Here is a 17,605-nt window from a genome sequence, read left to right on the forward strand (position 1 = left end):
TAGGTCCAGTCGTGACCGACTCTGGTGCTGCGGCACTCATCTTGCTTTACTGGCCAAGGGAGCTGGCGTACAGCTTCCGGGTCATTTGGCCAACATGACTAAGTCACTTCTGGCGAACCAGAGCAGCGCACGGAAACACTGTTTACCTTCCCGCCGGAGCAGTACCTATTTATCTACTTGCACTTTGACGTGCTTTCGAACTGCTAGGTTGGCAGGAGCAGGGACCGAGCAACGGGAGCTCACCCCGTCACGGGGATTCAAACCGCTGACCTTCTGGTCAGCAAGTCCTAGGCTCTGTGGTTTAACCCACAGCGCCACCCATTGCGTGTTCAGACCCAGAAACCTCCCGCCTAAGTAAATTCACACATGACTCAAATTTTGGTTTTGGTTTTTGGCAGAATTTAGGCCACAACTTTATTGATTACAGAAAGTGATTGGTTGCATAGGCTCTGGTTCGATTAGCTCCCTGCCATGCAGGTAGCGCTGACCCAGGGTTCCAGCATAGGTCAGCCAAGGGTGAACACCTGGATGAGCGGAAATCTGGGATCGAGCTAACTCCGCCACCCAAAAGTCCCCCTGGACTCAGGCACAGGCACAACCCCCTCTCAGGGTTTGACCAAACCACTGAGTCCCTGGATTCCTTTAATGGAATACCCTTCTCATACGGATGGCGAGAGCTTTCTCCCATCCCTATCACCTGAACCAGAGCCTATCCGCAACCTTACAAGTTGTGATGATTTGCTACACGGCAGGCGAAACCCAAATGGCAACAGCCAGTCAGCCAAGTGGGGAAAATTCCTGCCGTGCCCCTGTCCCAACGAAAGACGACACAAGATGCCATAGCAAGGTCAAGCACAAAGCCCCCCAAATAGGGAGAGGTGGGCGGGTGTTCCGAATGCACACGCCAAAAGAGGAAGCTCTGGGTCACGTGCATGGGCATAAATAGGTCCCTTGATCCATATAGCTTGCATCCCATTGGCCTGATTAAACCCAACATCAAGGGACCTACCAACTGGGTGTTGTGGCTATTCAATTAAACCCACCCACAACACAGGGTTTGGTTGCCAGGTCTCACTGCGACATGTGCCCTCTTTAAGGGAGGACCCAATTTATCATCATCCTGCATGTCCATTTTAATTTTTAAAAATCATTAAAATTACTTATTGTCCATTCATATTTCCTTACAAATATTTCTAGAATCCTGCTAATGTATTAACCTGTGTACATTGCTTCTGTATATATGCAACAAAGTCCTTCCAGTCTTCTTCAAACTCGTTGTCGTCTCTTCCTCTTAATTTCAATATCAATCTTGCCATTTCAGCATATTCCATTAATTTAACTTGCCAATCTTCTTTAGCTGGGACACCTTCTTCTTTCCATTTCCTACTAAGGATCGAGCTGCTTGCTGAGTAATTTGAGAGCTGCTTTACCTTATAAACATGGGTGGCGCAGTCAGTGGCGTAGCGTGGGGGGTGCAGGGGGGGCCGGCCGCACTGGGCGCAACATCTGGGGGTTAGGGTTAGGGGTAGGGTTAGGGGGCGCAAATCCATGGGTTAGGGGGCGCAAATTACTTGCCTTGCCCCGGGTGCTGACAACCCACGCTACACCACTGGGCGCAGTACCCTACGTCGCCTGTAAAAACAAAATAAAGTACATGTCAGTTTACTAGAGAAATGGTACATCTTCCAGAATAGCTCCTAGAGTTTTGCCAAACATATATTTATTTTTATTAGTAAATATACATTCTATTTTTCTTGTGTTCCTTTGGCGTAGAAGAATGATGGGCATACCAATGTGTTTGTGAGACACAACACACTGTACACTTATTTATCTGAGGTACTTGCAACTCCTCTTCAATGGAAAAGAGCTCTGAGTGACTCACAACAGTCACAAAACAAGATGGCCCCTGCCTTCATGCTTAAAATCTAAAAGATAGAACACAAAAGGATAGGAGATTGGGACAGAGGAGGGAAAACTCCCCCCCCCCACAAAAACACACTCTTGAACACTTAATGAAAACCTTGTAGTTTTCGGGCGGGGAGCAGCTGAAGCAAGTTCCATGGAGCTGCTCCTTCTCAGGCCACTGATAAGTTGGTTTTTCTTTGTCTCCATGTGTTTTCTTTGCTTCTGTTCTAAGGAGCCCTCATGTTGATCGCTTGGATGACCACAGGCAGTGTGGGAATGATATTTGCCAGGTACTTGAAGAAATCCATCAAGAAACCTCTCTTGGGTAAAGATATTTGGTTTCAGGTACGCACATTAATAGATCTATGGTTGGGTAGAAAGGACTGTTAGGTTGGCCCCTACAAACAGGGGACTAGAGTAGTTTCAGCTGGCGAAATCGCATTCAAGCTTTGGGATTGCACAGATCGTAATAGAAGTGTGTGCACATCTTCAGGTTTTTTTTCTGAGTTCAATGCAGCAGCAGCAGCAGCAGCAGTAACCACAATACAACCACCACCATTTGTTCTGATTCTGCGCTAAAGTTACTGTTTCTCCAGAGAAAAGAGGCAGAGCAAATGGAGGTGTGGATAAACCCTCAGATTTTTTTAATTTATTGAATTTTATAACAATTAATGATACAAATCTCATTCATCATGTTATTTACAATTATTCTCCCTCCCCTCCTCTAGACTTCCCTCAACTCCCCCTCTGCTGAGTAATTTAGTTTTATTTATTGTATCCTGCTTTTCCTACACAAAAATAAAATCCCTTATCATTTCTCTAAAATATCTGTTACTCAAATGAAGTTGTGAAAGTTTATTCAAATCCTGCCAGTGAATCCAGTCCATTCTGTTGTTTCTGCAAATAAACTGTAAATGGTTCCCAGACTCTTTTGAAGTCCTTTTTGTCCTTCTCTCATAGTTTGTCTGTTAGCTTAGCCAATTCTACATAGTTCATCAGCTTTTCTTGCCATTGTTCCTTTGATAGTATTTCTTCCATCTTCCAATATTGTGCAATCAAGATTTTTGCCGCTGTTGTAGCATACATAATGTCCATTTTTCTTTCGGTAGCTCTTGATTTGAGATACCTAACAAAAAGGCTTCAGGGTGTTTAACAAAATTCATTTTAAACATTTTTTTCAATTCATTGTATATCATTTCCCAATATTTTTTAATGCATTTGCATTCCTACCACATATGATAAAATGTTCCTTCCTTTTCCTTACATCTCCAACATCTGTTATTTTCTTTCCTAAATATCTTTGCCATTTTCACTGGTGTGATATACCATCTATACATCATTTTTATGTAATTCTTTTAATAGTATGCAATCTGTGAATTTTATATCAACTTTCCATAATTTTCCCCAACTTTCAAATTGGATGTTGTGTCCCACATCCTGAGCCCATTTAATCATAACTGATTTAACCTCTTCATCTTTGGTTTCCCACTCTAATAAAATACTATATGCTTTTTTAAACAATTTAACATTCTCTTCCACTATTTCTTTTTGAAATCTGGAGATTGTATAACTAAACCCCTTTTTATTGTCTGTCTTAAAAATTTCATTTAATTGCCTATGGTGTAACCAACTTTGTAAATAGTCTTTCAGCTCATCATACTCTTTTAGTTTCAGTTTACCTTCTTTTGTTAACAACTCTCTATATGTCAACCAGCTTACTTTTTTGGTCGACTTAAGTGAAAATGCTTCAGTGGGTGACAGTCACCATGGTGTTTTCCACTCTAACAGATCTTTATATTTTTCCCACACTCTTATTAATGACTTTCTTATTATATGGTTTGAAAAACCTTTATGTATTTTCCCTTTCCCATACCATAAATATGAGTGCCAGCCAAATCTAGTGTCGTGTCCTTCTAAGTTCTAAGTTCTAACTCTTCTTCATTTTCCAATTTTATCCAATCCCTTATCCATACAAGACATGCTGCTTCAAAATACAATTTCAAATCTGGGAGAGAAAAGCCTCCTCTATCTCTTAAGTCTGTTAGTATCTTATGTTTTATCCTTGGTCTTTTCTCATTCTAGATAAATTTTGAAATATCTTTTTGCCATTTTTGAAGGATATATTGTTATTTCTGAAATAGAAATAGTATCTTTGGCAAAGCACTCATCATTATTGCTTCAATTTTCCCTAACGGGAAGGTTCATCCTTCCCCAGATTTCTAGAAGCCCTCAGACTTTTGAGTCTTACCCTGTTCTGCCTGTAGATGGTGAAAGTGAATTGGCTATTTTAAAGAAGGAACCAAGGCCACTGAGAGACTGTTTCCCCATCTGTACTATATATTTAAGGCAGTAACATTCAACTTTCAACTGTCATGGCTTCTTCGAAGGAATCCTGGGTACCACTTTGAGAACTGCTGTTCTGTGAGGGGGAATGAGGGTTAAAAATAAAAAAATAAAAATGGCTTTATACATATCTATTCTATATAATGGCAATAGACCAGTTAATCCTTCACTTTTCGCTGGTTTGCAATCTAATTTAAGCACATTTTTTCCCTTTCAGATCCACTTTTTGTTGATGTTGCTAACTGTCGTGGCAACGGCAATCGCTTTCATATTAAGCTTTGTGGCAGCAAATGGGTGGAGTGAAGTAAGTTTAGCTTTCCTTGATTTCTACAGTGCCTAGATCCCTGCTGAACAACTTACTTTGATGAAGGGTGATGAAGGAGGCTGATGATAGAGCAGGGTCCAATTTGCTACCCCTTTCCAAAGCAGATTGCCAGCAGCCTATAGCCAAAGCCGAAAAGACGTGCAACACACATATACTGTAAGACACCTCTGAGTTAGCAGCAGGGACCCACATGGTATCTTGAGGGTGCAGAAAGTGTTGGATTCAGCACAATCCTCTGCATATTTACTCATAAGCAAGCATGCTTCTGAACTGTTCATTGGGACTTACTTGTAATTGTGTGTTTTGTGATTGCAGTTTAAATTTTAAGTAATAGTGGTTGGTTTTTTTTAAAGGAAATGTCATCTAAAAATGCCCTGGAAATGGTGGCATGTTAAGAGATGTCAAACCTTCCTGAGTGACTGTACAGAGAAATAGCCGACTGACCACTTCTACCTATGGGTAGAATTCTTTTTTCGTTATACAGTGGTGCCTCGCAAGACGAAATTAATTCGTTCCGCAAGTTTTTTCTTCTTGCGAGTTTTTCATCTTGCGAAGCACGGTTTCCCATAGGAATGCATTGAAAATCAATCAATGCGTTCCTATAGAGACCGTCCGGGGACAGAGGGGAAGCGCCGCGCACCTTCCCCTTTGTCCCCAGACCTGTTTAAAGCAAGGGGCGGTGGGGGGAAGATTGCTTCTCCCCGTTGCCTGCCCCGCAATCTCTGGGGACAGAGGGGAAGGCGCCCTGGAGATTGCGGGGATTGCGATCTTCTCCCCCACCACCCCTTGCTTCAAAAGAGGTCCGGGGACAGCGGGGAAGACGCGCTGCGCTTCCCCGCTATCCCCGGAGCTTGCGGGGCAAGCTTCGTTTTGCGAAGCAAGCCCATAGGGAGATGCGTCTTGCGAAGCGGCTAAGAAAACGAAAAACTCCTTCGTCTAGCGAGTTTTTCGTCTTCCGAGGCGTTCGTCTTGCGGGACACCACTGTACATTGTTCTTTGCTGCCCCACGGTCCCTTTGCGAACAAGGATTTCCTACAAGAATAATTAAGGTGCAGTCTTTTCTAAAGGAGAGGTGGCTTTTGCAAAGCGTAAATAGGACTCATACCCTTTACTCTCTGACAGAGTGCAGGAGCCCATGCTGTTATTGGATGCATTGTCCTGATTCTCTCTTTGATTCAACCAGCCATAGCTTTCTTCCGACCATCTCTTCAAGATAACCGGTCAGTACATCAAATGTAATTAATGAGGTAAAAAAATAAATAAATACTTCCTTGAATTGCAGAAGCATTATACACTAAATGGGCAGAACAGCCTTCCTCCAAAAGCTGCTTTGGCTCTCAGCTGCAATACCACAATGTGTTGGTCATCAGTAACTCAGCACAGTGACAGCTGGATGCTAGCTACTTCAGAACTGCCTGTGGCAGAGTAAAAATATATTCATCGTAAGATCTCAGGGAGGTTCGCAGAAGCTACCCTTTCCCATCATCATTTCAGAAGCACTGAAATTATAGGGTTTTCTTGATTTTTAATTGTGCTGAGCAAAATTGTAAATACAGACAAGTGTTATTTTTAGCCATTTATTTCTCATAGTCAGAGCTTTTTTTCAATCAGAGCTCACAGGAACAGAGTTCTGGCACCTTTTAGGGATGTTCTGGCACCTGTTTTGTGAGCTACCTGCATAGCCACTGAGCAACCAAAACCATCAAATGCCAACAGTGCCCTTCAGCTCTCTATATTGGACAAACAGGACAATCCTTACGCCAAAGGATAAATGGACATAAATTTGAATCATAAAACAGAGAAACCAACAGGAGAACACTTCCATTTCCCAAGATCTTAAAGTAGCTGTCTTATTGCAAAAGAATTTTAGAAATACACTTGAAAGAGAAGTTGCTGAGTTACAACTCATTACCAAACTAAAAACTATGGAGAGACCTGGTTTGAATAGAGATATTGGATTCATGTCCCATTATGCACGCTGAAGCTAATTTTGGTCATCTATCCCTTTAAAAATCCCTTGCCCTTCCCTGTGGAACCAACTGCCATCATTAACAGTCATCAACAGTTATAAAGTTATAAAGTTGTAGCAACCTCGCTTCAGAGTATCTGAAGAAGTGTGTATACACACAAAAGCTCATACCTAGAAAGCTTATACTTAATTGGTCTTTAAGGTGCTACTGGAATTATTTTTTATATAAAAAATTGTGAAATATTCTTTTAAAGACTTTCTTAAGACAATAAGACTTGATTCTCTTAAGCGAGTTCTTTTTGGATCATCTTTTAATATTTTTTTCCCTTTCATCTTGTTATTTATTACAACCAAAACCAGTTCACAACCATATCTGGGATTAGGCAAAGCTAGTGGGGCTGAAGGCAAGGCCTTGGCACTTCTAGAACTAGATAACAATGAGATCCTGATTCCATAGCTCTGTATTTTGCCCACTGTGCAGTGTGCCAGGAATAGCAATGGAATTCCTGGCACAGGGCATGGATGGTGGCCAGCTTGCAAGACCTTTTTGGCGTCCAATGTGGAAGGTGAATCTGAGTTGGGGAATCTGTTTGACCCTTCAGAAGTTCTTGGGCTCCAATTGCCATCAGCCCCAGTCAGCATGGCCAGTGGTTAGGGATGATGGCAGTTGGGTGTCCAACCATGTCTACAGGGCCACAGGTTCTCCAGCCGTGTGAGAGCTCTTTGTGTCTATGCATATGTATGTTGGGGAAGAGGGACTAGTAGGTGTCTTGCATGCTCTCTCCCTTACGCTCTCCCTGTGAGATGTACTATAAGTGGCTTTAATTCTGCCCCCCTCTGACAGCATTGTCATAATCACTGCTGTGTAACTCAAGCCTGTTAGCTAGGCCCGCTGTTGTTGACGACATCCAGTGCCTTGTTGTTTTCTAGCTTACGGTAAAAACAAACCAACCCCTATTGCATTTGGGAAAGATAATGCTTTGCTCTGGTGCAGTGCCTTTAGGACTTACAGAAAACAAATCTGGAATGTGAACTGAATACAATGGTGTGCATAAAAAGAGACCTGCTGGAGCAGAATAAAGAGCCACCTCATTCATCATTGTGTTTCATGCAGAGACCAGCCAGATACTTTATAGGAAGTCCTCAAGCAGAACTTGAAGGCACCAGCATTCGCTGCTGTTGCACCCCACCAATTTGTAGTCAGTGGCACATGCCCTCTGAACATGTTTCAATAGGCTAACAGCAGTGTTGGTGTGCTCCATTTCCCCCAGTGGCAGCCATAGGTGTGCTAGATGAGTTCTCCACCTCCTATTTAGTAGAACTGAACCTTACTGCCCTCTCAAAGTCTGCTCCGACACGAGGAGAATGCAATGGACAGAGTAGGCATGATGTAACCAGCTGATGTTTACTCCTTGGGAGAGCAAAGATATCTAACAGTGTTTTGCATTGCACCAACAGGAGGTTTATTTTTAATTGGTTTCACATGCTAAACGCATTAGTCATCAAAGTTTTGGCAGGTAAGTGGATGGGTGCTTCTGTTGTAACTTACAAGTAGGGTGCTCGATTCCCACTGCAGAAGGCAGTCTAGAAAGGTGCAAGGCTAAGGTGGTGCGGCACAGAATGAGATGTCACCCACCTCAGTAAAATTAGGTCAGCAGCTGCAGTGGAATGTGAACACCCTGGTCCTAAGGACACATACTGAGAAACTCCAGCAATAGGTAGATACCTGGAACACAATAGCAGGTAATATACATAAGCAAAACTCGACATGACTTAGTAGCTCCAAACACGTGTGTTCAAAATCAGGCTGCAGGGAATCTCTGTTTTTGTTTTGAACAAGAAAGATTCTAGCTTTGCATTGTCCAGAGAAACCTAAGTACAAGTGGGCCATTTCTGTTGCAAGGGCTCCAGGTTAACGTTTGCCAAAGTCAGACAGGACATACTGTATACCCATATTAGAGACATTGGCATAACTGTATTTTTACTACTTATTTTCTGGGAGTCCTGCAAATTCTGTAGACCGGGGAGGAATCTTCCGACTGTGGAAAGGCCTGACAGTTTTAAGTGGTAAAAAGCCCCCAATGTATGTTTATAGGGCAGTATTCAACTCACTCTTCACCTGTGTAGAAGACCTTTTGCTTGTACAAGGCTTGTGCCCTTTGCTGTAGAATGGGCCTCCTAATTTTGTTCTGGAGTTTTCTCACACACCCCCCCCAGCAGATTTGGGGAGAGTGCAGGGCATGCACAGAGAGAGGTGGAAACATTCCCATTGTGCAAGCGGAAGTCATTCTACATGCGCAAGGTGTTAGCTGAACACGACCCAAAATATAAAAATTCAAGGAGGCAGGATTTCAGGGACACTTTATGAACCCGGTTGGGGTGGTGATAAAACTTCTCCTGTACCATTTGCACCCTGTAGCTGGGGGACCAAATGCGTTGATTATTACGCCTAGTTTTTTAAAAATTAAAAATAACCAGCCAGTGTGTCTCCAACAGGCTATTTTTCCACATGCGTTTGTAGGTGCTTCCAGATGCTGTGGATGTCAGTGTTCCTCATTCATGCAACAATGTTCACACAATGTCATGGATGCCAATATGCCGCCCCTAAATCCCCCCCCCCATTTGATTCAGATTTTATCTTTGCGAGGAAAATTTGATGTTAAAAACAACAACGTCCCAACCCTGTTGCTAAAACAACCTGTTTGTGGCGTTAAGTTTCCACTTGGAAGCACCAGATCATGGAAAGGTCTAATGCCTCACCTCTTCTTTCTTTAGTTGCTGCCATATTTCTGGGACTGCGAATGCTCAGCAGCTCTCCTAGCCAATGGATGGTTAAAACAATGGGAGGCTTTGTGGCCTGGGAAGTCTTAGCTGCTATCCTGATGGATGTAACTCTGTGGTTGAAAAAGAAAGGTGAAGCTTGATTCGGATCTATGTCTAAAAAGCTTTTCTTAACAAAGCACACAAGTAGGAATTAATAACATTCCTGTTTTTTGTTTTGCTTTGTATTTTACAGAAATGTATGAAGATTCAAACACCAAGGTAATCTTTTTGTTCTTGCAGGCATTATCAGTGTTTTGTTTTCTTAGATTTCTACTTGTGTGGAAGCTCCAAACCAGAAGGTTATTGGGAAAACCAAACAATATTGAAAATGTTGCTAGCTAACTATATGTGTGGGGTCCCGGTCCTCCTCTGCCCCACTTTAAGGAACCCTCCAGGCATTATTTTTATTATGCATGCATTATGATTTGTGCTCATGAGAGTATTGGACTGCTTATATGTGCAGCTCCAAAAGTTTGGGGGCAGTTATACTACTTTGTTTCCAGTCGGTGTGCATCCTGTAACTTCCTGTTGAAACCTTGAAATCACAAATATTCTGGTATTTATTTATTTATTTATTTTTCCTGCTTTTGTTGCGCTATAGCACAGGAGTGCCCTTCTGGACAGCAATAATCCAACAACATTGGGGCAGCATCACAGAAAAACTAATAATGTGGAATGGCATGTGGACAGTCCTGTATAAACCCACCACTAATGCAGTATTATTGCATCAATGGCATTTTGTAGAATAATACCCCCCCCCAAAAAAGTCTGGAGGAAGCCTAAAAAAGCTAAGTTGCTTCAGGAAGGGGGAAAAGCAGCCAGATGGTGTTGACAAACTTGCCAGGCCACAGTTATTAGATCTTCTCTCTTTTTTATGAACATCGATGAGCCGTTCAAAAGGAATACAGTGGTACCTCAGGTTAAAGACGCTTCAGGTTACAGACTCCGCTAACCCAGATATAGTACCCAGATATAGATATAGAACTTTGCTCAGGATGAGAACAGAAATCGCGCAGCAGCGGTGCAGCGGCAGTGAGAGGCCCCATTAGCTAAAGTGGTGCTTCAGGTTAAGAACAGTTTCAGCTTAAGAACGGACCTCCAGAACGAATTAAGTTCTTAACCTGAGGTACCACTGTATAGTGAACAGATTTCTCATGGAAGATCTCAAACTGTATATCACGTAGAGATTGTGATTAAGCTGCGTACAAGCTGCGGAAATAAAATTCAAAAACTTATAACTGTTAGGCAGAATTTTCATTGTTTTAATTTTGTTTCCTTTCTAGGTGAAAACTGAAGTGATACTGCTGCTGTTGTACCTGTGTGGCAACCTGGCATTTTTAATAGCTCTGCTTATAGGTATTGGAAGTTCTTAAAATCGGTTTCCCATTTGGAGGAAGAATGAAAATGGCTTCTGCTCTTTTTCTACCCAGACAGAAATTTCCAACCTCCTCTGTGCAATTGTCTACCTGGATGTACCGACTACTTGTCGAAAGGCATTAACCCTGATCATGAAAGTTGTCTGATAATGATTCTAAGGGAAACTAATTTACAAATGAAGCCAAATATGGCAGATGCAATTATGTGAGTGTGTTGACTTGAAATGCATCTTTAGTCCTGACCATGTTTGACGTATCTGATCAACCTTTGGATATTGGTAGGGTTTCTTTTTCAAGCCATGGCAAGAGAAACTCTCCCCCTTCTTTTGTGATGCCATCTTAATCAGTTATTCTGTTACTTTAAATTTAAGGCTGGATTTACAATTTCACTCTCAGACAAATTCTAAGTACTACAGAGGCTCCGTTAGTACTCCCTTTAACTTGACAAATGCAAGTACAATCAACATGCTCATTCTACCATGCTGAGGCTGCAACCCTGAAAACATTTATTTGCAAGTAAACCCTACTGGCTGCTTTGGAATGCAGGTCTGATTAAGACTGCAGTGCCTGTGTGGTCAGCTGCATGGAGATAAACACAGACCTCTCGGCTCTGCAGACTGCTCCATTCATTTCAGAGGAAGAACACAATCTGTGGTCACATTCTTGACATGAGTTCTGCTAGGGAGCTCTTTCATCAGTGAACAATTACTGGAGCACAGCATATATTTAATTATGACAACCCCCAAATTCATCACATTACTCTCTTAATGTTTTCTCCCATGGTTTTGCTGTCCTTAAATTACTGATCTAGTCCAGCAGCTATTGGCAAGACCTTGGATCGTCCCAAGCTGCAAATGTTTTGTCACATTTTACAACTCAGTACCAGTGTTCTAAAACCGTTAGCAATAGAAATATGTTTGCGTGGCGATTCCCGCCCCCTCCCACAGATGGAATAAATAAAGACACCGGACACCAGAATTTAGGTTAACGGGCGAAAAATGGCCACAACTTTATTGATTACAGGTAAGAGCGGTATTGGCTTTAGGCATTGGCCCTATCAGACTAACCAGTATAAGACCAGGAAGGGTTAAGCACCAGCAGGGGGAGCCCCCGAGATGCACATCCCTAGGCGCTCCCCGAGGGCTTACCGCTCGGGAGCGTGCTTTAGGCCCTAGCCTCCATAGGTTTCGGACGAGGCGATGCCCCCCGGAGTCCTTTAACGAACTACCCTTCAACATTTCCAGCGACCAGCCGAAGCCCATAGCAAAGTCCAAATGCAAACCTAGAGGGTGGGTGGGTGGGAAACCGCAGCAGCTGAAAGGGAAGAAAAGGGGCGAGCACGGGCTGCTCCGACCTTAAATGCCCCCTAGTAAGCCCGCCCCTGCCGCCAGCCATTTGGCTGGCACAATGAATAATGAATACTAATAGCCTGGGAATCCCCTAGTCCCGCGGGGCTGCAGCCAGCCCTGCGAGGATGTAGATGGGGACGTGAGCCCGCAACTCCCCCTCCTTATGTCGGGAGTGGCTTTCACATGTAACACTAATCATGATAGCTGTCGAAGCACAGATTTATGAATTTAGAATCCATTTGGCTCTGCGATCTAAATGCAATACTGCCTGCCTGCCCCTTACCTGAGCCTCGTTCTCTGTTCTTCATCCTCTTCCTTGATGCTTGCTCACTCCAGCCATCCAGCACAGAAGAGATGACTTCTTCTTTTTGCCTCCCACATACCTGCATTGTGTTATTTGCCTTCAATCTGCAATCCTCAACAATGTCCAAAGGGAATTTTGTGGTCTTCCTCCACAAGACAGCACTTGCTATTTAGCCTCACCCCCCACCTGTCCCTGAATACATAGAACCATAAAATTGTAGAGATGGAAGGGACTCTGAGGATCATCCAGTCCAAACCCCTGCAATGCAGGAATGCGCAACTGTCCCATACGGGGATCAAACATGCGACCTTGGAGTTATCAGCACCACACTCTAACTGATTGAGCTACCCATCCTATTCTCTTCTTGGCAACAGTGGCCAGAAAGAGGGGAGGAGAGCTCCATTCCCCCCCCCCCCCTGGGTTGTTGACAGCCCCAATGGGAACAGTCCATTTGGCTATGTAGACCTTGGCCTGGTCCAGCATGTTAATTCTTACGTCTGTAATAATCCAAAGCAAAACACCAGCATCAATGTTATGATCAACTTTTGTATTATTATTCATATGCTGATTTTTAAATATTCCTTTTGTATTGTTCAGATTTTATATGATTAAATGCAATTCTTTTTGCATCTGTAGAAATAAAAGTCTTGTTGAGCGACAAGTGGCATTCTCTCTTGCAAATGCAAGCAGGTCTTCTGTTTTCCTACAACTTCCCTACACAAACAGCTCAGAGAAGCTCAGGAAGCATGGTTATAACTCTTAAGGATTTGGAGAGTTGCTGCCCAAGATGTTTGATGTCTGATGCAAAGGATAAGAAGGGAGCCCCTTCCTGGTTCACCTACAGTTTGCAACCCATGAGGGTCATTTAGTCCAACCCCCTGCAATGCAGGAATCTTTTTGCCCAACGTGGGGCTCAAACCCAGGACCCTGAGATTCAGAGTCTCGTGCTCTGCTGTCTGAGCTATCCCACAGGATATAAGGCAACTTGATCTGCTAATCTCTAGAGAACCACAGCACATCCTTGATGAGGGGGGAAATGGACAAACCCTGAAATAGGATAAACGTTCCTACCCTGTGCATCACTTCTCTTCCTCTGTTGGTAACACAGGAGACCCCTTTCATAATTTGCCTTCCATCCATGGCCATTAAAAACGCTAACACAATAATGATTATAGGTATTCACTGTTGTTTGTACCAATCATCGTTGCCTCATTGCATAGCTTGCTGGCAGCCCCACATCCTCCAGGACAAGGAAGTAGTAATTGCTGGCATTCATGTGTACAGATAATTAGCAATCTGTTATAATCCGCTGACAGAAGGAGCTCTCCTCTTAAAGAATCTACATTTTGGGCTTCAGAGTATGTTAAATCTGGTCAATATCATGAGCACAGAACAAACTGTTGATGTATTATGTGCTCTTTTCTGCAGCTACAGAGAACTTTATACGAGCTCACAATGTTGTTATTTCTCCCTCCGCTGTCCCTGTGAAACCTCTCTCTCATATGGAGTTGCTCCTAGTTGTACCTTATTTTCTTGCCATTTCTTTCATTTCCTCAGATGTACTAGGACTTTTGATATCTGGAATACAGAAAATCAGTACTATTTAGGGGGGTTAGAACAGCAATATTCAAATTAAGGTAGCGGAGAGAATCGAAGAATTGTAGAGATGGAAGGGACCCTGAGAGTCATCTGGCCCAACCAACTGCAATGCAGGAATATGCCTCTGACAACCTGAGACAGGTTGAGAGTGTGGGGATCTTGGCGTTACTGGTTCCAGCATCCAGAGCTGGACAGTACTAGGACCAGCAGGATAATGTATAGGGAAGTTTTCAATCTTTGATGTTTTATTGTATTTGTTGGAAACTGGGCAGAGTGGCTGCAGCAATCCAATCAGATGGCCTGGTAAAAGGACCCCTGACCATTAGGTCCAGTCGTGGCCGACTCTGGGGTTGCGGCGCTCATCTTGCTTTATTGGCCGAGGGAGCCGGCGTACAGCTTCCGGATCATGTGGCCAGCATGACTAAGCCGCTTCTGGTGAACCAGAGCAGCACACGGAAACGCTGTTTACCTTCCCGCTGGAACGGTACCTATTTATCTACTTGCACTTTGACGTTCTTTCGAACTGCTAGGTTGGCAGGAGCGGGGACCAAGCAACGGGAGCTCACCCCGTCACGGGGATTCGAACTGCCGACCTTCTGATCAGCAAGTCCTAGGCTCTGTGGTTTAACCCACAGCACCGCCTGGTTACAAAGAATAAAAATACAATCACCATCATCATTAACCCATCCTTCTTGATACAGGAAATGTAGGGCAGCCCACAGGACAGAGGGTTGTTGCTGTTGCAGGATTCACATGCCAGTCTCTGAATCTGCCACCTCTGCAGCAGGAAAACTTTTGTTGGGGAAAAAATCAAAAGTATTATCGAAGACCAAATCACCGTAATGGTGTCCCATCGTATTCCGCTTGGTGGAACGGAAGACTGCATTCATCTATTTTTGAAGCTGCCCCCTGCTAAAGATGGCCAACAGGACCCCAGAGAACATTTTCCATAGGGTTGGGGTGTCTCAGAGGGAGCCCAGCACCCCAATAAAAGAAGTGGCAAATAAAGTTATGCTGAGGAAAAGAAGAAGGCTATGCCCCTTGGATGGTATCCAACATTACACGACTGGACCTCCCCTTCTTTTCCTCCTGAGGAAATAAAGAATGCATTGGGAGGGAACAGTGACCCATACTGCTGAAATTATCTACATCTTAAGGTCCACAGGTTAATCCTGTTCCAAATTTGAATGAGCATTTTTGCTGATGTAGGTCTCACATTCTCACTGAAAACTATTCAAAACAAGAAGCAGGAGCAGCGCTGTGTTAAAAATTGATTTAAAGGCAGGGTCAGTTACAATTGGCCAGTTCTGACTAGGAAGTCAAACTGGGTTCTTTCAGTCAGCTTTGTAATCTTACCAATGCATTCATAACCCTATATTAATAATCCACATCTTTATAAGAAGCAACTGGATGACTCTATTGAAACAACAGCTGTTGATCCGTGCTGTAACTTGTGTAATATAGCATGATTTGCTTGGGCTTCCTTATGTTTCCAAGCCGCACCTCTTGGCAGTCATGTCTTAAAATTAAGACATAGTGACACTTAGCTGGACATGCCTCAACGCACTTTCAATGAAACTGATTTTGGAGCCAGCAGAGCACAGGCTGAATATCAGGATATAAATGACAGAAAGCCAAGTTGCCCTGTGTTGTTCCCTTGGAAACAATGATCTGGTATCACCTGAGCGATTGCAGCACAGGATGTCAAGTGATGGAGAGATAATAGGTTTTGTACACAGTGGCCACACGCCCAGCTCTTCTCATTCTGCAGGGTTGGCAAGTAAGTCATCTTGACTCCAAGAGTCCTGCTTGCACAGCACAGAGGCAACCTCCCTCACTTAACAGGGAGGAGGACATCTACTCTACTTATGTGCCCGGCAAGGCTTAGCTTCCCCCTCTCTGTAGATAACAGCACAAAGAGAAAGCGGTCTTTTGCAGCAACAGAGAGGTTTACTGAACCCAGCACAAACATCCAGCATCCATTCTCATTGTGCAGGTGCTCCCATTTGAGTTCCTCCCACTTCCCTCTAGTTACTTCCGTCTTCCTGTCTCCTCACCACGTGATCCCTCCACCACTGAGCCTTCTGAGAGGCTGCCCTATCCAGACACATGGCTCTCAGGCTCATGGGATGCATACTTTCTAGTGAGGGAGAATCAACCAGCTCTCTCTCTTCCTGTTCCTCTCCCCTTGGTTGCTCTTCTCCCAGCTCAGCCCAACTGTCAGTTCCCAAACTGTGTCCTTCCACGAACCATTGCTCTAGGTCAATACTATCCTCCTACTCCAGAGGAGCTTCAGGATTAGGCCCTTGAGCAGAGGGAGAGGGGGGCTCCCACCATTCTTCCTCAGAGCAATAACCTTTAGTCTGGTTCCTGACATCATGGGATGAGGCATCCAGCTTACCTTAGTTATGATGACGTCACATGAAGCTCATACTCTTGACTTGGTTTTTCCCCCAGCCGGAACTTGCCGGAACTCAGTTCCAGCACCTCTCAGGTGGGCGCCATTGGCATTCTAAGAGAACAAGGGAGGTGGTCATGGTGAGTTCCGGCACCTCTTTTTCTAGAAAAATAGCACTGCTCATAAGGTCCAACTTGCAGAAGCCCAAGTACATGGAAATATGGGCTTCTGCAAGTTTGTTATACAGTGGTACCTCAGGTTAAGTACTTAATTCATTCCGGAGGTCCGTTCTTAACCTGAAACTGTTCTTAACCTTAAGCACCACTTTAGCTAATGGGGCCTCCCGCTGCTGCCATGCCGCTGGAGCATGATTTCTGTTCTCATCCTGAAGCAAAGTTCTTAACCTGAAGCACTATTTCTGGGTTAGCAGAGTCTGTAACCTGAAGCGTATGTAACCAGAGGTACCACTGTCTTTATATTTCACACAGGGTGTATGGAGTGTTAGGGGAGGGGTAGTAACTCTGGTGGAGGGCAGGCCATACTCCTTCTGGGGTAGTTTGTTCACCTATGGTCCCCACTGATCTTTCACTTGTGGCTCCTAGAAGCTGTCAGAATGGGACAGTGGCCACACCCCGGGAAACAGCTTTGACTCCAGCTAAATCAGATGATTGGTCTCAAATCCTTGGTGAGTTAGGGACTTTCCTTGCATACATAAACAGGATCTGGCAGATTGAGCAACCACTAGTAGGCCCAACAGTCAAGAAAGCAGTTTCTGCGTGTGCTGTAGGGGGAAGTGATGTGGCTTGTCAACCTGGGAAGATAGCCCATCTAGGAGAAGGAAAACTGACCCTAAACCTCCACTGCCTTGTGGCATGTCTTCGGGAAAGGAATAAGCCACAGGGTACATCGCTTATGTGTTTGGGGAAGGTATTGACTGCTCTGGCTAACAGCTGCTATAGCAACTTACGAACTGATGTCAGCAACAATTGTCTTCTGTAAGTGCTAAATAAGTCATCCCTGTTAAAATTATGATGCATCCTTGAAGCTCACAGGCACCCATCGAAGAGGAAATACTTATGACTTTATGTGACCTGATTGCAGCAGGTAGAGCTCTTGCAACATTTCCTAGAAAAGGCGATCCTGGTTCCTTCCTTTCAGCAGAACTGTCCCTTATGTTTCAAAAAGGTTCCTTTGTACTTCAAGAAACAAAGCTT

General features: G+C 43.9%; 1 protein-coding gene across 2 annotated transcripts in view; it reads left to right on the forward strand.

Annotated features, from left to right (window-relative positions):
* The window catches only part of LOC309343845 (putative ferric-chelate reductase 1), a 29,628-nt gene extending 17,747 nt beyond the window's left edge, over window positions 1-11,881 (forward strand). Inside the window, exons 11-17 of one of the 2 annotated variants that reach the window (XM_081865966.1) lie at window positions 2,138-2,250; window positions 4,466-4,552; window positions 5,696-5,793; window positions 8,001-8,059; window positions 9,318-9,455; window positions 9,559-9,584; window positions 10,649-11,869. In XM_081865966.1, the coding sequence (XP_081722092.1) occupies window positions 2,138-2,250; window positions 4,466-4,552; window positions 5,696-5,793; window positions 8,001-8,059; window positions 9,318-9,455; window positions 9,559-9,584; window positions 10,649-10,738 (611 nt within the window). In that variant the 3' untranslated portion in view covers window positions 10,739-11,869. Of the gene's footprint in view, window positions 1-2,137; window positions 2,251-4,465; window positions 4,553-5,695; window positions 5,794-8,000; window positions 8,060-9,317; window positions 9,456-9,558; window positions 9,585-10,648 lie in introns of both variants that reach the window. The other variant, XR_014157407.1, reaches the window with a different exon arrangement.
* Window positions 11,882-17,605: the final 5,724 nt, after the last annotated feature.

The sequence above is a fragment of the Podarcis erhardii genome (genome assembly GCF_964252035.2).
Source record: "Podarcis erhardii genome assembly, chromosome: 6".
NCBI classification, from domain to species: Eukaryota; Metazoa; Chordata; class Lepidosauria; order Squamata; family Lacertidae; genus Podarcis; species Podarcis erhardii.